Consider the following 21,376-nt stretch of genomic DNA (forward strand, 5'->3'; position numbering starts at 1 on the left):
AAAAAAAAAAAATATCACCCGCAAAAATCCTTGCCTCTTGCATTTTCCCTTGACCGTCACAGCTGCAACATCACCCTAACTTTATAAGGATTCTGAGCTTTTACTGATGAAGGGACAATGTTTTTTGAGAGTAGGGCTCCCCCTATACTATGGGAGGTATGCATGCATATGTGTGCACAATACCAGCGTGGGGCCTTGGTCTAGAACTAGGGCTCCACAGTATATCACAGCACAAATAAGAGTAAGGCATTTGTGTTAAGTGCAAAGTACTGTTACTACCAGCAAGACTAACTGGGGCACTAGTAGCAGAAACCACTTTGTGAGAACATTGCAGTAGGTTCAGGAACTCCCATCCAACTGTAGGAGCAGCAGGGCCAAGAAATCTAGCTTGTTTTAAGATGGCTCTTAATACATTTATGAAAGGGATTAAATGATGTGGTTGCCTATGATAACAAAGTATAAGATTTGATGACTTAAGAAGTCCCTTCCAGTCTTCTCCAAGTACTGCCTATGTATTTATCAAAGGACACAAGCTGGGTAAGATCTGTCAAAAGACCAGGTGTCCCCATTAAACTAAGACCTTTTAAGGGAATGATAGAATCTTAAGAGAAGCACACAGCTGATTTTGTGAAGCTGCACAGATTAATTGAAGGGTTGTTAATTAGTCAAACTGAACTCACCAGTCACCAATTTGACAGTCATTAGTCAAGAGCCTGGGGTGGACAAGGGAGGGGCAAGTCTAATAGGATAAAGAAAGGTTATCCTGTCAGAGATTTCAGCTGCATGCTTGGGTAGCAATAGGATTCTTTAAATGCATCTACACCTGTTTTTGAAAAGCTTAATGCTTTCAAATGTGGCACTGACAAACACTGCCTTGGGAGATACTTCTCCCTCTGTATATCCATCTCAAACGCCATATGGCCATGTCCCAATGTCCAACTCCACCACACACTGTCAAACATATTTCAGTTCTGATCAAGGATTAAGAACACCACAGAAAAACAAAATATTCATAGCCTGTAGAGATACAGCACATCACAGTTCTTATAACACTAACAACCTCTTCCAATTAAAGAACATTACTGACAGCCTTAAAAGAAAGACATCTTGTTCTTAGGAGAAAAGGCACTAAAGCCAAGGTATATGAACCAAATTAAATGGGGAGGGGAGTTTCATGAAGGAGTATAATGTTTCCCAAAATTATTAGGGGCTCTCAAAGTGCTTTACACACATCAAGGCCTAGACGACACTGAGATTTTTCTGTACAAGTGTAGCAGTAGCTTTGGCTTTGAATAGATGGAAACCTGTAGCATTGGCATGCCCCAGCATAACTTTCCCTGTATTGAAACTAGGATGAATCGTGCTGCTGCTGCCAGTCATTTAATACTAGTGCACCCTATCCGTTCTAAAGGCTGGCATCAGTGGAGTTACACTGAGGCAAAAAGACCTCAGCTGAGAAGCATTAAGCTTCAAAACATCCTGTTATACAGGAAGAAACTAAAGCACAAAGTTAAAGTGATATGTACGAAATGAAGTATTCTTGAACACTGGAAAATTGTATGCACTTGTTCTGTTTTTTTCTTGCTTAGACTACACCCAGGATAAGAGCCCACTGCTTACTTACAGCTAATAGAATTGCTCTGTTACCTCAAGGGGTAGTAGTTTTTAATCTGATGATGAAGGCCCTGGGCTTTAACAATGACTGCTGCAATGTCTAAGACCACAAATTCATCCCTCAAAACAATAGAGCATGTTTTTTGGACATCTCTCCCCAGTTCCCTGCTTTAACAGCTGGACCATTCTCCCACCCTTGAATAAAACAGGGTCCTCTCTGTCTTCTAAAGTAGCCACAAAACTATAGATGTTAGTTCACAATATGTAGCAAAGACAGTTGCCAATAGGCCCATGAGAAGCAGCTAGTATTCGCTTTGGATTCAGATTCAGCCAATGCGGGGGACAGTGATTTGATTTGGTGATTTGAATCACTGTCTCAAACTGATTCAGCCGAATCCAATTCAGAGATTTGGCTGCCGTTAAGTCTCTGAATTAAACAGGCCTCATCCCCCGCCTGCTCTCCCAGCACCGTCAATGGCTGCCCTGCCCAGCCCCAGCATCCCAGCACTTCTTTTTTTTAAAGCTCCACACTTACCCAGTGCTGCCAGGTGGAGAAGCAATCCCTGCTGCCCTCCACTGCCCTGTGCTGCCCCCCCAGAATCCCTGACAGCTGATGCAGCTGCTGGCAAGTGCAGGGCTTTTTTTCTTTTCTTTTTTTTTTTTTTTTTTAAAAACAGCTGGGAGGCTGGGCCCAGGCAGCCATTGATAGGGCTGGGAGAGCGGGCAGGGGATGGGGGCTTGTGGCAGAGCCACCCATCTAGGATGGGGCAGTAGGGGGAAGTGGGCTTCTCTCCCCTGCCTGGCAGGAGCCAGTGAGTGTGAGGCTTTTTTTTTTTTTTTTTTTTTTAAAGAGTCAGGATGCTGGGGCTGGGCGGGACAGTCATTGACAGGGCTGGGAGAGCAGGCAAGAGTTGGGGGGCACTCAAGGGGGCTGGGGAAGGAGGCAGGGGATGGGGCCCAACAGGGGTTCCCCCATTTCCCTCCCCCCCTCCTCCAACCCACTCCCCCGCTCCCTACTTACCGGCACGGAGTCCATGTCCAGCTTCCTGTGGCGGTGAGCAGGGACTGCCCAAATCTCCAAATCTCTCTGAACTGATTCGGAGAGCTTTGAATTGACTCAGACCCTTTTATTCTCCTGATTCGATTCGGAGATTTGACCAATGAATCAGGCCAAAAAATCTCCTCCAAATCGAATCAACACCTGAAGCTTCACACAGCCCTAGTTACCAATAGATTGCAAATAGCTGGAAAACTTTAAAACAAGAATGCCCAGCAATAGCAATGTTAGAATTTCAATATACCTCTCTCCAGCAAAATTACACTCAAAGTCCATCTTTTTAAAATCATGCACTATTGTATTTGAGAGAAAAAAGTGGATCACTGCCCATTTGAACTGCTCCAGCTGCAACTCTTGAAGACCAGCTGTACAACCATAACAGCAGTAAATGCTTATCTAGTAAACAAAGTTAAAGCCATTCAGCCTTGTGCAGTCAAGAGCAAATCTTGTGCAGTATCTGTAAGTGGTAACCCTATATCACTTTCTATCATTTTGAAGCAATCTACTAGACTCTAGATTTATTCATTCTCCCAGTAAATTTACCTGACTTTCTTAAATTCATTTACTTTGCCCATAATGGTTTCCATTTAAAACAATCAAAGTGCTTTAATAAGAGTTATGAGAGATCAAAGTCTTAGTTTCACCCATAATCAATAGTTAACATCTAATTTGATTACTGAAAGTATGAAACCTTACACAGATTTAGGAAAGGAAATGTGGAATACTATGCTCTGGTGAAACGTCAAGGAAAATTTGGGTAGGTAGAATGTAAATACCAGAACTGGAATAACTTGAAGCTGACTCCTTTACTCTTACAAAATCTTGGGGCCTTTAGTTAATCACAACTGTATAACACTCCAGTCTTCTGTCATATTAAAAAGGCAGTAGTTAACCAAATAACTGAATGGGGCGTGATCTTGGTACTATAGGAGTGGTGAGGGTCATAGAAAGCTTAGAAGAAAGGCATGGAAGGGGTAAGCTGAAATCCTTGAAGGAACAAGGATTTGGAGGATGCAGGACCTCGCTACTTTGTACAGATCACATTCTGGATTCCCAAGCTCAAAGACAGATAAGGATATGGAAGGGTGGAAAGCCAGGAAACATAAAAGCTCTACTAAATCAGGAACTGTGGTATTCAGTTAGCCATCCCTGGTGTTTCATTAAGCACAGTCCAGTGCATCTGGGAGTTCCAGTTAACATTTACTATCCAAGTACTTAGTGCCAAATCAGTACCTCCACACATCACTGCCTTTGGAGAACATGGATGAGCGGATGACCTCAGGAGCCATCCAGGCATATGTCCCAGCAGCACTCATTTTGGTGGTTTTATGCCATTCTCTGGCCAGGCCGAAATCAGTGATCTTCAGTATCTTGTTGCTCAGATCTCCATTTTCCACCTTCTCGAGTATCAATACTAGAGGAGAGGGGGGGAAAAAAGTGAAAGGCATGCATCACGTGGCTAGGATTTATTCAAAAAAGAAGAAAAAAAAGTCTTCCTGCGAAGAGAAGCCATTTCCCAACTTTAAATCTTGCCTTGACTTGCAGCCTGTCACTCAACACATTATCATCATGATTTTTAAGAGGTCTTGAATTGCTGTATTAATCTGTTGAGGAATGAACAGCTGTCTTGTTACTAATAAACAGTGAATATAGCCAAAATATAAAAACCAGGATGTTAGGCATGGAAAGGGCCCCAACCTGAAATACTTGCTCAATTTTTATTCAGACCTTAAGTAAACTCTCATGTAGATAAATCTACTGTTCTACGTGAGCAAAACTGAACAAAAACTTCAGAAAGGACCTATAGCACAAGTCAGAATAATCAGTTAGTGTCTAATATTCACTTCTGGGGTGCTAGAGATGCAGGGACCTTGATTTTTTTTAAACTTCTATTTAAGCTATCCAAGGAACACGTAAACTCAGCATAACAGTTTAGTATAGTATGTACTGTAGCATTGTTCTACAAAGCAATCCTCTGAGGAAGGGGAGTGAACCACTGTAGCTTCTAGAAATCCAAAGAAAGGGTAGGTGTGATATGCACCATCCTAATTAATCTTTTCTAAGTAAACCAATCATTGCACCTTTATTGAATGGGTTAGAACAGTTTCTTATCAGAGATGCCCATAAATGTGGATACATGATTATAATTAATATGCTGGAGTGGAATATACATTCTGATATTAAAGTTAAGATTTTCAAATGCAATTAGTGATCATAACTGCTTCAATCTTAGATGCCCAACTTGAGACATTTTAGAGAAGCCTCTGTTACTTTAGAGAAAACAGATGCTCTGCACTCTCTCAAAATCAGGCCCTTTAAATGTCCTATTATTGGGAGCCTCAAGCTTTTAAAAGTAATAGTTACAGTTTGGCTGAGTAGATATGCTACATCTAATGCATCACAGTGGAGTGCCAAGATGGAACAAAGGTAAAGAATGAAACAACAGGACTACAACCAGTTAACACTTCAAGTGCACGACTAGGGTAAAGCTGTAATACAATTAATTACATAATCAAGTTGAAGGCATCATATATCTCAAGTGCATTTTCACCATTAGCTCTGGGTAGGGCCTACCATATTCTATAGAATTTGATACTGATTCCATCCTTTACATGAAACTGTGCTCCAGAATCTTAAGGTTTTTACTTATAATGCTGGCAAATAAAATCTTAAAAGCCAACTGAATGTAAATCAATGCAGTGCCTTTTCAAGTCTGCAGATACCTCAAAATAATACCTTGACAAGTTTGAACCACTCTATTCATCTCAGCAAGTTAACTCTGAAATTTAAAGATAACAAATTTAACAGATAATATTAAATGTGTCACTGTTAATCAGTTTAGTCCAAAAATCCAGCTAAAGTGGTCATTCTACAATTTGAAACCAACTTCCATGACCTCTCAGGTGCCAATCCTAAGAGCCAAACCCTTCTTTTTTTTCTGGCAACATCTGAGCTGTGATTAGGCATCAGTGGCAATATAAATATATACCATTTGAAAATGGAAAGTTTGTGAATGGTAAAAGCTAATCCAGATTTAATATAGTCAATACAGTCCCCGTCGTATTCAATATTATTTATTTACACAATTATTTTAAAGCATTTTGATTTGTATTTTAACTTAAGCTGCCAAAGTTTCTACTTGATTACAAAGGCAGTAAAAAAAAAAGAGTTGCTGCTAAAGAATTACGCTCAGCTTGCTACAATATACAAGAATCCTTGTTTGTGCTCTCTTGCTCTGCCACTACTGCAGTCATTTACATCAGCGCTAAACAGATGCCAAACATTTCTACTCTGCCTTGGTAGCATCTTAACAGCCCCTTTGTGCTGGTGCAATGATGTAAAAGAGAACAATGGAAGATGAGGCAAAAGTATGCTGCTAGTCACAAAGTTGCTGTATTTGCAGGGGGCAAGAGGCTAAGACCTTTTTTTTGGTCATTCAAAAAAAAAGAATCAAGAAAAACAAATCTGCATTATCAGTCTGTCCAGCAATGAATCATACCATACTGTAGCAGACAGTGGTAAGGTATGAGCATGGACAGATCTAGGATTTTGACATGTTTCTCCAGTTAAAAAGAAACTAGAGACTTTACTAATATGCCAAGTGCCTAAGACTATATTATTCAGTTTAAGATCAAAGAAAAATAAATACAAGTTAACTGGAACTTAATTTGCTATATCATGTATTATATATACAAACACAATAAACTAGACAAAAATTATCAAAAGATGCTGTTTCATTAGTATAATCAGTAGGATAAAATGTATATTCATTTTCAGATTCATAAAACAAAATCTAGCCTTCCTAAGCATCTCGAAAATGCATCCAGCGAGTCACTGAAAGTTACTTCCACAGCTGAGTCAATGTTTTTAGCTAAACTTAAAATCAGTCTGCAGAGAACTGAAATAGGAGTTAGATTACCAGAAGCAGCTAAGAAACAGCGAAATTGCAGGAGAAAGAGAAGTTTGATTAATGGATTATCAAAACCACCTGTGGAACAAAGGGTTTTGAAGGAATCAGGTATTTCAGTGCTTTTAGACCGTGTTCCATGGATCCCTGAGGTTCCACAACAGATCGTCAGGGTTCCATAAAGAGATTAAAGTGGACTGGGAGGCGGTGCGCTGCCATTCCTGGACTGGGATGCCTGGCTCCATGTCAGCTCACACAGCCCATGGAGCCAAGGTAGGGGTTCCACAGCAGAAGAAGAGATAAGAAACCATTCTGTGACTTCAGGAAGTTTGAAAACCACAGAGGTAGATTACAGTAAGCCATGAAGTCAACTAACTCACTCACTGCTGCCTGAATAGAAATGTTATTGCTGTCAGGGAGTTGCATTTAAACTGTGAGGGGATTAGGAAACAAAGGGTGGTACAACTGAACGATTCCCCCACCCCGGTCCATTCCTGAGTATGAAAATGTTGTCATTATACATCTATATTTATTCATTATTAGGACTGTCAAATGATTAGTTGCGTGATTTAAAAAATAAGTCGCAATTAATCATGATTTTAATCACACAGCTAAAAACTCACAATTATGTGCAGCAGGGCTATGGGGGCTGTGGCTTGGAAGTGAGAGGCAGACAGACAGACACACACACACAGCAGGTAAGTCTGTGGAGGGGGAGGAGCAGATGCTGGGGTGAATGGGAACCTGGGGCCTGGAGCGGGTTGTGGGATGGAGCTATGAGTGCCTGGTCCAAGGCTGTGTGCACCCCTGGGGGAGGTGTGGGGGGGCATATGCCCTCTGGATTTGTGCACAGGGTGGAGGCAGGCTGCCCACTGCAGGCTGAGGCTCTGCGCCCTGATGCCTTTTCCCCGGGAGCTGTGTGACACCGTGTTGTACCTCCTACCACCAGGCAGGCAGGGGACGCATGGCACAGCCAGCGTGCAGCTCCTGGGGCAAAGGCTAAAGGGCACAGAGTCCCAGCCTGCAGCAGGCAGTCCACCTCTGTCCCATGCACAAACCCAGGGGGTACATGCCCCCCATGCCTCCCCCAGGGGTGAACACAGCAGAGGGGAGTCATCCCCGCTCCGCACCCCCAGACAAGCCACCTGCAGGTCTATCCCACAACCCACCATGGCCCCCCATTCACCCCAGTGCTTGCCCCTGCTCCATTCCCTCCCTCACTATGAGGGCCTCAATCTAACTCTCCCCCACCCCAATGTCTTCTGTCCCCCCTACCCTTTCCCCTCCACTAACTTACCAGCGCAGCGGTGTTCTACATGCAGCGTGCAGCCTGCAGCTTCTCGTGTGCGCGTGTGCACCCTGTCTCCTCCTGCTGCAGCCAGTTGGTGCCCATGCTTGGGCTGCTCTGCAGTCCTTTGCACTGCCACTGCTGGCCAGAGATGGCAGAGTGGAGCTCCAAAACCACATGCGCAATGAACGCATTAAAATACATTAATAATTAATGCAAGAACCAATTAATGTGTTCATTGTGCATGTTAACTGTGATTATCTGACAGCCCTATTAATTATTAATATTTATTAACGTGTTTATATTAGTTCCTAAGAAAGTTAGGTCTATATTGTCAAAAAGGATAGTAGGAGAGAGAGAATTAAATACAAGCAGATAATCACTCAAACAGGATAATTCCGCAACTAATTGTAGCCACATTAAAGAAAGAAGCACAACTTCTGATGATGCCTAGTTTATAACTGCAGTACATATTTGGAGCAAGGTCATTATAAGCAGGTGTGTTAAAAAAGAGGGTGTGGGGGGAGAGGTAAGACTTAGCTGAGCTAACTGAAAATTAGATCTCTTCAGGGGCATACCCAAAAGGGGTGCAGTCTTACCCCTTTTGACTGTGTTGTACAAGTTTTGGGCACTAGGGGGGTCTGCCCAGAGGGCGATTGCTACTGAAGCCACTTATCTCCTCCTCTCCCCTGCTGATGAATTCAGTGGGAATGGGAAGGAATGGTGAACAGTGGCAGTGTTTACTACCTGGGCCCAAGTTGCCTGAAACCTGGAGCTCCAACTAGCCCCAGCCCCAATTAGCTGGGGAGTCAAAAGCTCACTGCTCATGAAGAGCTCTGGCAGAAACCTGCATTGACCAGGCAAAGAGCTCAGAGTTCACCATACGTGTACAGCCCAGCCTAAGTGGAGAGGATGCAATCTCTTGCCCCATCCCTGGATCCGTCAATTGATCTCTCTCTTGGCAAAGGGCAAGTTCTCACTTATAGAACTTATTCAACTAAATGAAAGTCATATTTTTGGTGGATCATTTCTTCTGTGTGCTTTAGACTCCCTTCATGTGTGGGACTAGTTTGCAATGGGATAAGTATACTTTTCCATCTCACCGATATCCAAATTGCAGATTGTGTAGAGGCCAAGGATGAAGCCACAAATGAAGAACAGGCTCAGTGGGACAGAAACTACCATACATTGCTTGTGTATTTCTTATTAGCTAACAGCATGGTTAAAAGTAGAACATCACTGTTATGAGCTTTTCAAAGGTTTTTTTCCTCCAGGCATAAATTCAAATTCATTTTGTAATGGTACATTCTCCAGAAATTGTGGTCAGCTCCTGAGTGGGGAACCAAGATAATCCTAGTAATGAGAGAAAAAATTTTAGACTGTTGCTTACGTCATGCCTTTTCTGAAGACAGGAAGAAGTTTCTTTCATATTCTGCAGAGGTTCAAGAAGTGTTGGTGCTAGAGGGCTATTTGTTTGGGAAAACATCATATTAGTAACAAAGTACTTGCACAGGAGGGGCCAACAAATAACTCTGATTTTCATTTTAAAGTAGGTCCTGGGATGGTGACCCTCTAATAGGGAGACAGTAGACGCTTCTAGCTGGATTGCTTCTGCTCTTGGAACTTTACAAACACCTTGGAGCCAAAGCCACCATACACTACAAAGCAACTCTCCAGATTTGCTTGGTTATTTCATTACTTATAGTATTTCACTCAAGCCCCCAAGAGTACATGATCCTGAGCAGTGGTCCCCCAAAAGGGCAGCGTTTGGAAGACAGTAGCTTGTGAATGGAATTTAGGCACATACGTACAAGTGTCATCGTCTCTCTGCTCTGTCCTGGAGCAGTGAAGAATTTCTAATGGAACTACAAAAAGTTCTGGAGGACTGCTAGCTTAGAACCAAAACAAATTAATAAATAAATAAAAGTTCTGAATTAAAACTAAGGCAAATTTTCAATTTCCCATGAAAAAAGTCTTTAAATACTGATTGAGAAAAATCAGTGTTTTGTTTTGACATTGTACTTTTGTTCATTTTGACAACATTTTTCATTAAATGAAAATTATTTAAATTATATATATTATTATAATGAAGTCGAACCAAAAAAAATGGCTTTTTCCTAAAAACATCATGAAGTCAGACGTCCCACAAATCACTTCAATTTCAATGAAACTGATTCTTTGCAATGGAATACAGCTCTGTCAAAGATCTTTTTGATCAGTTCTATTTCCGGTAGTCAGAGCTAAGGAATAAACTCCAACGAGTCACTTACTAATGTTGCCAAATGCTCCATTTCCCTCCTGACTCCAGCGAGTAGGAGGAGGCTCTGAAGGCTTAATAAAGTGCTGCTCCACCCCTCTCTTTCACCTTGGGTTTCACTGAAGGCAAAGGCTTGAAACTGAACAGCAGTGAAGTGTCCTTTCTCACTTGTTGATGGGCATGAAATAAAGCTAGCTAGCGTGGAACTAAATGTTCAATTTGTCCTGCTGAGGTTGGAAACACATATCACTGAAGTCACCATTAGTAGTAGTAGTAGCAGCAACTGAGGCATTCCCAAGAAATTGTGGTAAGTTTTTCTCCTTGGTATCCCCAAGCAGTGCCTCTCTCTCAGCTAACCTAAATTGAGGTAACAAAAGTAAATAGCTTACCACCTGAATGGTCATTACCAATGGAAAAAAGATCTCAAAGATACATCCACAGATCTCTTACGGATCCTCACAAAGAAGCAAGTACATTTCAGGACATCTGTCTGGGTTCATTTTTCATGGGAGCCACCATTCCCTCAGGAAATAGTCAAAACAGTCTAACAACTTGAAATTTGAATCCAGTTATATATCAGCTTTAAAAAACAGAAGTAAAGTGGAATTTTGAAATGGAAAAAAATCACACTGTTTTGTTAAGCAATATTGCAAACCTCTGCAAAAGAGCTTAATGATCCCTTGCTGCAAGCAGAACAATGGGCAGGCTCTTTACAAAGAGGATCACATTCTTGTCTTAGTCACCTCTATAGCCACAAGGGAGAAGTGGGCATCATTGTCAGGATATATAACTCACTCAGCCTGCAAGTCATCTTAATCCTGTTGCTTAGTTTGCAGAAGATTCGGAAAGTTGCCTCAATTTGAGTTTAACAAAAAAAATCAGTACTGAGACTTCATGTTCAAGTAGTTTTCTTTTTTTCACATAGAAAAGATAATGAAATGCCAGAATAAATGCAAGAGAGAAGGACAGCGTAAAATCTCAGCCTATGCTCAGATCTCTGGTTCCTGTTTCCATTTTCACATACAAGTCACTATATGACACTTTTCTTCCTCCCTATGATTGCTCAGCTTCATGTTCCTGCAGGCCAAATCCAAATCACCAAATTTTACAAAGTAAAGTAACCCTGCATCCCTTCACAGGCCGTCTTCAGCCTATTTAGCAAATTTAGTATAGAAAGACTGACCCTACCTCCAATTAGCTTACGATGCCAGTGTCCATAGCCCACCCACATTGTCCTTCATCCTTGGAAGGAGCTCCCTGTAGACATCCATAATACTTACTCTCCTTTACTGCGTTGTGTACAAAAAATTTAACAGACTGCTAATATATATACAGTACAACCACTACCTATAATCCTGACCAATACTGTCTCATGGTTTCTTTGTTTTCCTTTATCAATACCTACATGCTCTCTGATACATTGATTTTAAGCTGTCTTCAGAAGGGACCATCTTTTTATTCTGTGTTTAAACTGCCTAACGCAATTTGGTTCTAGCCTATAACTGAGGTCCAGGTGCATAACGAAGAATGGGCCACTCTGTAAGTGCCCACCTGGAGTTGGAGAGAGGGGGCAAGAACAGCAGCTGCTATCACTGCCAGGTCAGCTGGCACAGCCATAGCTGCAGCATCCAGCCCAGCTCCTGCCACCATCACTGCTGCCCAGGGTGCAGACTCTGGCTGTTATGCCTCAGTTAAGCTCCCTAGGCGACAGGACAATACAAATGAGCAACAATTTGCCTATCCCAGGTCATTTATACCTGGGATAACCACAAAGCTGTTATAAATGCATCTTTCCATCATTTTATAGCACTGTTCAGTAAACTTAGAACGCAATCAAGAACAAGGAGATGATTTCAGTGAAATACGAGACAGAAAGCTTCTAAGCCTTCCCAGAAATGGTGATTTTCTTAAGTGTTGTCTAATAAAACCTAGACTGGGAACACTCACATGGGGCAAATGCACCCACCCACCCATTACAAATATGAACAATCTATTAACAGGAAATTTGTCCCCTGCCAGACTATTAATTGAACAGAACCAGGATGAAAACTAGACATAGGAAAACAATGGCAGGGTTGAGGTATAAAACTCTTTTACTCTCCCATTTTTAAAGAAGGACCTGGTTGTCAGCTAAGATACTAGGTATAGGTTTCAGGCACTTTGAGAACAGGGAGAGCTGACTCAGCAGAAACATTCAGCATATGTTAGTTATCAGTCACCATCAGCCTGCTTCAGCATAGTCTAGGCAAAACCCCTTCTCTTCCCAAAAAGAGATGTCTTGCTTATTAACACTTGCAACAATTCCAGCTCTGTCCATACAGGCTGCTGTGAAAAGGGAGGTCAAAGGCTTTAGAATATTAAAAGCAAAAGATGAACTGCAGATGTGGATGTTGAGATAGTTTATAGGCTTAAGATTTAATCAAAGTTAAAAGAATATCAAGGCTGCAAAGTCAGTAGGTTTTATGATAAAACGTCCTTGTTTTTCAGACACATGACTGAAAAACCTCAAACAAATTCCGCCGCATGCAGCAGCATAACCAGGGGAGGATGAGCAAGCCAGCTGCCCCCAACACCAGCTATGAATGGGCCTCAGAATTTCCTATGCTGGGAGTCTTCACCGTGGCAGGGGAAGCCCTGCATTGCCCCTTCCTAGCTACAGGATCCAAGCAGCATAGTGCCACACCAAAAACTGTATCTGGAGGACAAGGGATTAGTGAAGCAAGCAGAATAGTACTACTCCCCTCTTTTCCGCACCTGTCCACCTGCTCCTGGAGTCTTTGCCAAAGCACGCACAGCTCTGCTCCCAGTGTGTCCATCCGTAATGGAGGAGAGGGAGTTCAGTGAGCTCGCTACACCTCTGGCTGCATGCAATATACCCACATGCACAAGGTTCATCAGTTGGGTTGGAATATATTGGTTCGTAGGGGAGACCTCTACTGCTTAAAGTGAGCAACTGATGTTGTACTAAGTTACTATTTTGTACATAAACTGCTACTAGAAGTCAATGAGACAAGCATGTCACCAGTGGGCACCACAGCTTTTTACCAACAGCAAAGGATCAAGACTCACAACCCCTAAGTTCTATTTTGGATTTTGGAAGGAGCATACTCTGCAGGAGAAAAAGTCTTTTACTCCCATTTCCACTGAGCTTCCGCTTCAACCCAACTGTGTCCCATCATCCCCATTCCCTTATTCAAATCCCAAATTCCTCACCTAGTCCCAATCCCCAACCCCACAACTCCAATTTCCAATCACCATCCCCATCCTCTTATCAAACTTCCTGTTATGCACACAATCAACCTCCTCCAGCCTCCACAATGCAGTTTTCCACCCCTCCTGCCCAGGTCTTAATCTAATCCCAGTCTTCTCACCACTCATCCTTTGCTCCAAATTGATTCCCACCAAATCTCCCGGGCTAATTAAGTCAGAATTAGGAGTCAGGCAGCTTTCCTTTCCATATCATCCAGAAGCCAACAGGAACAATAAGGCACAAGGAATGCTCCCTACTCTCAGCTCCCTTGTTCACCTGCACCGGAGCCAGAAACAAAAGCCTGCGAGCAAAGACCTTATTCCCTGCAGATCTAGGATAAAGCGTACACAGTTGCTCTGTGTGAATGGTGGATAAACAATCCATTCAGTGCATGGGAACACTAAGGCAGTGGTTTTCAAACTTCCTAGAGCCGTGCAACCCTTTTGCATCACTTCTGCTGCTGAACCCTTAACCCTATCTGAAAGACTAACGCAGAGCCAGGCATCCTGGTCCCACAATGGCAGGATATTGGCTCCTGGCCCACTCCACCATTATCACCAATCTCTTTGTAGAGCCCCTGATGATCTATCATGAAATCCCAGGGTGCCACAGAACAGTTTGAAAACCACAGTTCTAAGGGACTGGTGGACAGACTGATCCTGCAGAGAAATTAGCCATCAAGAACTCTTATGTTTTGTAGATAACTTTACTGTAACCTTCCAGGGCACAAATATTTACTAAGTTAAATATATGGAAGAAAGAATTAAAACCAAAACCAAGTTGATGCTCTTGTACTGTAAAAAAGAAAGAAAGAAAAAAAACAAGGAAAATGCTGCTTTATATATATATTGGAATATATATATAAATATAGGTTCCTTTTCCAATTATATCATATTTTCTGCTTGATCCATCTCCTTACCTTTATTTTCATTTTCCATATTAATGATAAGAATAGCTTTACAGTGTTATCAGACCCTTCCATGCAAGCATGGAAACATCAACTATTACAAAAATGTCTTGATTCAGTACTGGTAAGCCTAAATGGCAATAGGAAGTAACAACTGTCCAAGCTACTTGTTGGCCCAGCATCTCACCTAATGACTTAGAAAGTTAAATCTAATGACACTGTAACAGGGACTCAGACAAGAGCCCTGTTACTTAGAAGATCAGGTCAAACTGACCTAATGGTAAGCTCGGCCAGGTAGGGGGAGTTACACATCTGGGACATGACAAGGGTAATTAGCCTGCTGAGTGAGGCATAAAACCAGCGGCGGGAGACGGACTGATTGCCTTCAGGCACCAGAAGAAGAAATAAGGAGGGACGGACTTCTGGAGAGAAAGAAGACGACTTACCGGCTATCTGGACGGACTCTGGGAGAAGTGAAGCCCTGAGGTACGTGGCAAGTTGGTGGGGAAAAGGATCGCTTTGCCAAGAATCCTGTCGGGTGTCGGATCCCTGAGGGATGTGGCAGGGCAGCAGCAAAAAAGATTCTCTTGCCAGTAAACCCCGCTGTGTCAGTGAGTATGGGGAAAAGTGGAGATGCCAAGTGGCGGATCTGCCAGGACTTCTATGAAGAAGGGATCGTTACCCCTTAGGGGAAGAATGGAGGAGATTGGGGTCAACCCCAAGTCTGAAATCCAGTGGGATTTGGGAGCAATATAACAGATTGTGAGGGAGACTAGCTAGAGACTACTCTCAGGATTGTGCACCCACAGAGAATGAAGAATGCAGAGAGTGTATGCTGCTAATGAGATAATTAGTGGCAAGGAATCCTTATTAAATAACTAGTCCGAGTAGTCCCTGATTGTAACTCCAATTACTTTTGCCAGTGAAGCAGTTGGCAAGGGCTCTGTTATCTCACCACTATTAAACTGGAAATAAAACATACACCGTGAGCAATTGACACCAAAGTGGCATTATTCTATCCAAGAACCATGAAAAAGCAGTAACCTCCTTTCTTTTCTCTTTCATTCAAGTCATGACAGGCAAGTCTAAAGGAGAGATGGGGATAAGAGCAACTATCCCACTCACAGACACACTTCCATATTTATCATATCAAGCAAATACAGTTAATTCACAGACTTCCTTAACTAAGGGCCTGTCCATACCAGCTTCCAAGCATGCTTATAACTTGCTAAATTCACAAGGAACTGAAGACACTCAATACCACACAGAGGCACACTAAAGACAGTTTTGGCCTTACTTACCCGCTAATTATTTTAAAGCTAATATCCCATTCCAAGTATTTATTAAAGTTCAAACTGATAAATAAGTTTGCATGTAACATGCTCGAGGCAAAGATTTTTCACTGGAAGTAGTATTAGAAGTTTGAAATCTTTTGACCTTCATCTTCTGCTTTTCAGGAAGATGCAGTAGTAAATATCATTAGGTATGAATCATTCTTCTTAGAGATATATTTTGTATGCATTCAACTGTAAGCATACACAAACCCCATATGTAAGATCAGATTTTTCTCGACTAGCAACATCTACTTGAACTGCCGTATGAAAGCATAAAAGTTGGAAGCAGCTATAGCTCACCCTCAGTCCTCTCAACTGAAAGTCCGTGTTGCTGAGAATTTCTGAAAACAGGAATGAAGGGCAGGTCATGGGATTAACACTACACCGTCTCAAAGAACCATAGTTCCCATAGAGTAACTGTACTTTCTTCTCTAAGCACATATCAAAGTGGATTCCAAAGTAGATGAATGACACACAGTGTTCTTCCTTGACGGTGGGAGTACAGAATGCAGTATTGTTGTCCCTAAAGCCAGCATCTGACCTGACTGCTATAATTAAGTGCATAATGGATTAATAAAAGTACGATGAGCAGATCTTAGCCTGGCACATTTTTTAAGTAGGTAAAATATATTGCCTGTACTCTAGCAAGAATGTGCCTTACATAGTTAGAGAAAGAGGTCTGTCAGCTATCTGACAGAAGGTGGAAATAAGCTATGTGATTCACGTTCAGATTCTTTTCAAAGAAAGAGCTTGCTCTTTAGAAGCACCAGATGTGAGAAAAAAGGCTCTCTACCTGCATATAAAAGGCTGAATACTTTTAATGTTTGAACAAGGGTCTAGAGCAGGTGTGCTCAACCCCCAGTCCACCATGTCATGTGGCCTGTGAGGCTCTCCCTGGGTCCAGATATTCGGTGATGGGGGAGTGATAGCACCACTCCCCTCCTGCCAAGGTTCCAGACCTGGGCTCTGTGTGCTGGATCAGGTGCCTGATCCCAGGGCCCCATCTTGGCACATGGAGGCAGCACCAGGCCCAAGACCCAATCCCAGTGTGGGAGGCCAGTGTCAGGCCCCAGGGCCTGATCCTAGTACATGGAGTTCTATCTGGTCTGTGGACCAGCCCCAAGCGATACTTGTGGACCACAAGGCCAAAAAACTGAGCACTATTGTTTGAGAGAGATTCAGAACATGGAAGAAAAGAACCTTCACTATTTTCTATTTCAGAAAACTTAGCATGGTAATGAATTAGTTTGGGTGGAATTCTAAAACCACCAATCACCTTAGGTCAAAATATCTGGTATATTTCATAATTTCCTTGTCCGTGAAGAAAACTATGCAGGACTGTCCTGCCTTAACTGCTTAGAGCTCACCAACTGCCCATGATGATGTCATGAACACAAGAAAAGCCATCTTGCTTGTGAAGCAGTGCACTGAACACAGTGACATTCATTCAAAAAAAGGTATTTGAGTTTTATAAGGATGACTTGAAGTCCTATATGATACTGCAGCAAAGTGGACTTTAAAAAAGTTATGCTTTAAATCCTGCTCCTGAAAATGTGGGGTTAGTCTTAGATTTCTAGTACTAGAACTTCCACAGGAACAATATTTTTTGAAGTTTCTAAAACTGAGGCCCTTTTCTATTTGAAGGAATCAAATTCCTGCTCTATGTAAGAACTGACTGTCCATGTAGGAAGCAAATCTCATTTTGCTCAGCCATCCAAAATCCAGGCCATCAGATTCAGGGATTATTGACCTTATTATTTTAGGGTGGTTTGTGAGACCATGCCCAGGCAGGTCAAAAGATGCATAGAGGCTTCTGAGGAATCTGCGATGGATCTGATAGCCAGAGTCATTCCAGCCAGTACTGCACTGTCCAAAGGATCAAGGTCTTGCCCTGTCACATCATGAATACTATATTTACTTGAATATGGGACAAATTCCCCACTCCCCCTCAACTGGCATGGAGAATAAAAGGCCCCTTATCTTATAATTACATACAAAGAAATCTCACTAAATACACTGTCTATCATTAAGCTGTTGCCAAAAGCAGCATGCGCTCAGAAATGGAAACCAATTATGAAGCTGATTAAATACAACCAGCGCTGAGCATGACTATAAGACACATTGCCCACATTGGGAAACATGCTGATAGGAACCTTTTTTTTTTTCTGCACCGGTCCTGGAAGCACTGTAATACCAGGTCAATGCATGGAGTGGATGGAGCAAGCTCTGGTTCCACCACCTAACACCAAAAAGAATCTCCTCAATATAGACCTCTTATGGAGGACATATCAGAGACAATCACCTGCCCTGGGGAGCCCGCCTACATAGTCACACTGCTTCCCTTGCCAAGTAAGTATTAAGTGCAGTCACCCACAGCAGCAACTCTTTCTCAAATCATGGTGAGCCACAACACTGCATACTTTATTTCCTCTTCACTTCCACAGTTGAGCTGTGCCTTTCTTTCCCATTTCCAAAGATTTCTGTTTCTTCAGCAGCCTTTATTGGAAGGCAAACTTCAAGAAACAAGGTCCCAAACAGTTCACCCAGAATCCCTGTCACCTCCTCTCTCAGCCTGCCACATAAAATTGGTGTGGCCCTGCCCTTCAAGAGGTGAAGCCATATCAAGCTGCCCTGCACCTCATCTACATATAAACCTTGGAAAATCCCAGGACTTGTGACAAGAACACCAGATTCCAGTCATGATTGAGGGCTAATTAGTATTACCATGTGGATCCTCTTAGGGGGTGGGGGAGGGGTTATCTGGAGTACACACTTATACTGAGCAGTGCTGAACTGTGGGGTCACCATGGCTTGAAATGTTGTTGACTCTGGTAAGTCTCAGCCCAATGAACTATGTGGTAAATTGAACTAATATCATGCATATTTTGTACTATGGATAAGCAGGTGCCGAAGTGCTACTCAAAAGCATGTTTATGGAGTACCTGTGGTAACACTGGCAGCAGTTTCAAAAAAAGAAAGAAAGAAAGAAAAAGGGTAATGCATCAATTTTGCATAAACTAAATGCATGGATACTATTAGCAAATTGCTACAGCCATGTTTAATTTCAATGCTATTGTTTTCAAATTTGCTCCTCACTTCCATGTACTTAGGGAGAGCAGGGTCTGACAGTAAAGAAAGGGGGGGAAGGGCTGCCAGGGGAAAAAGCTGTTGTGGAAGCAGAGAGGAAAGGGACTACCTGACACCACAGATTTAGTTTCCCTGCTGTAGCGGTGGGAAGGGGACAAATTCAAGGGAAACCTCCAATAATTAGATACTATACCTAGAAATTATAGCAAATGTATACATTTTCCATATCTAGAATCTAATTGTGTTGGGCTGTCTTATAATCAGGGTCACCTTCTATTTGAGTAAACATGGTATTATACTGGGGGGACTGGGGATGGGTAGGCAAGAGTATAGAAATATAGAGAATATTGAAGAAAAGCACTCAGCAGAGGGCTCATGCCTCCCTTAGAGCAGAAATTCAGCATGTGGCACTGTCCCATGTCAAGCAAGTTTATAGGATGACTCCCTTGGTAATGGGATATTGGGTCTAGGGTGGATTTCCACAGAGACTACCCAAAATGACTACTATATTTCTGTTTGGAAAGTGCACTCGATTATTTTAATCTCTAAAAAAACAAAACACAGTCAAACCAGTCATGTCCCCACTTCCAGAATTTGGTGTGTTCCAGGCAAAGAAATAGATGACCCACCATCCTTGTTTGTCTATAATACGCATTGGCAATGTCCACTAGTCAAGTTTCGCACCTCAGACTTCTACAGAGTAAGCAGGAATGTTATGCAGTTACTTGGTTCCAGACTGTTCACGTGTAGCATCATGATCATAGTGTTTGCAGATCACATGCCTTGCATTTAACTGTGGTTCAGGTAGGCACTCCAGCCTGTTTCTGGTATGTTTCTTATAAGAATCACTGTAAAGGAGAATGTCCACTGCCTCTCACATTCATTTGATCTAGCTGCCAAGTGAGCTCTCAAGACCCAGGGCAAGACTGGGTCTTTTTCTTTGACTCATAATGCCTAGATGGAGAGTGCACTGGCCCCAGCAACCAATACAGAGAAATCTGTCAGCAAGACCTAGTAAACAGCATGTATGTACATCCAACATGTAGTCTAATAGCCCTAGACAAGTACATATTCCTCCATTTTGTATGAAGGCCATATACCAAACTGAAGGGATTGAAACTTGTCCTCTGGCAGGTAAAATCTTCCTGATGAATACAAGAAACAATTTATCATACTTTACAAGAAGTCCTAGTTGGGAAAACAGAGAAAGAAAATGTGATCAAAAGCTGCTTGAGTACTTCCTATCGAGACCTACCTCAGATCAACCAGACAGTTATTCAGATACAAGTCAACATGGATTAGATGTCCAATCATCGTTTGCTGGCAACCTGGTTAACTCTTGGTACCAAGAAAAATATAAAAGCATGGAATCTTGTATTGGGAATGACTGGTAACTACCCTATACTGCAGGCTCTTTCTATGAGCCAGACAAAATACAGAAGAAGTCACAAGCCAGTGTTGCATTTGAAGAGATGAAATTATTTAAGTACACATTTGTTGAACGTCCTCAATTCTGGTTAGGATAAAGATCCTCTCTTTCCTTTTTTTAAAAGGATGAAGTATTTGGAGCTTTCCGTATATACCCAAGGAACATTCTCCATGTCTTGTGGATGAAACAACAAGGTCACTTCTGTAATATGAGAAGAGTCCATGACAAAGGATAGGGAAAAGAGGAAGGCATAGGATAGACGGAGGAACTAGACAAGGTAATAATATCCATCTGTCTAATAGTAATGTGTGTAATGTGTGGGGGAAACAGACAAAGGTTTGGTGCAGGTCAACCATCTTATCCAACCTGCTACTGTGTCAAAGGAGCACACTACATTACCAGGGAAGAGGGCAGCTGTCATACTTATTTCTTATATACTTTTGGTATAAAATACTGTATATATAAAGTAGACTGACAGCATGTATTGTCTCAGTTTATGCTAAGGATGGCAAGGCTTATGATAGCAAAGGATAGATGTAAATCCTCAGAGCACATGAGTTCATCAGTCATCTGGTAAATGTAAGGTACTTCCAGTCCTCTCATTAAGCCCTAAGGGGAAAGAAAGTCCTTAAAAGATATCTCTTTGGATGCCCTGTTCTTGGACCTACAGTACTCAAAATTTCCATTTCAGCCTGCAAGTGTCTCTTGGTCACCATCTGGATTTCCTTAGTTATGTCCCTGAGTCCTTCTTTACTGTCATGAGAGAACTGGACAACTCTATTCTGCATTAGTCATACTCAGCTGGAAGGGTGTGGCAGTTAGCCAGTACAGTTGTAGTAGAAATGCCAAGGGAACATCTTCACAATGGGTCCATCCATCTAGGGTCATCTCTGACTTCAACTTCCCTTGCAGACTCAAGACAAGTATGTAGCCAAAACCTATGGCTGTGCATAGTACAGATTAAGCTCTAATTTCCAGAGCACACTTTATTTTGGTCTGTTTACATGCATAGTGCCAAACTGAAAAATACAGCAGGAACAATTAAACAATAAAAAACAAAACCCTTGGAAAACAATATCTTGCAGAAGATACCATGCACCTTCAAACACATTTTCCAGTTGGTGTTACTGTGGCCACTATCTGCCTCAGTTTTCACAAGTCTGGTAACCCTTTGTTAATGGGCAGCACTAGAAGTTAAAAAGGTGTCAAATAATTTGAGGAGCTTTTCTGAGATGATCAAAGTCTC

At 42.2% G+C, this 21,376-nt stretch overlaps 1 protein-coding gene across 1 annotated transcript in view; it reads right to left on the reverse strand.

Annotated features, from left to right (window-relative positions):
* MAP3K9 (mitogen-activated protein kinase kinase kinase 9) overlaps positions 1-21,376 on the reverse strand; it is a gene marked incomplete at its 5' end in the record, with an annotated part of 109,542 nt that overhangs the window by 52,246 nt on the left and 35,920 nt on the right. Inside the window, one exon of the mRNA XM_019551036.1 lies at positions 3,905-4,085. Within this exon, the coding sequence (XP_019406581.1) occupies positions 3,905-4,085 (181 nt within the window). The remainder of the gene's footprint in view (positions 1-3,904; positions 4,086-21,376) is intronic.

This window comes from Crocodylus porosus, unplaced genomic scaffold (genome assembly GCF_001723895.1).
Source record: "Crocodylus porosus isolate Cpor-Errol unplaced genomic scaffold, CroPor_comp1, whole genome shotgun sequence".
NCBI classification, from domain to species: Eukaryota; Metazoa; Chordata; order Crocodylia; family Crocodylidae; genus Crocodylus; species Crocodylus porosus.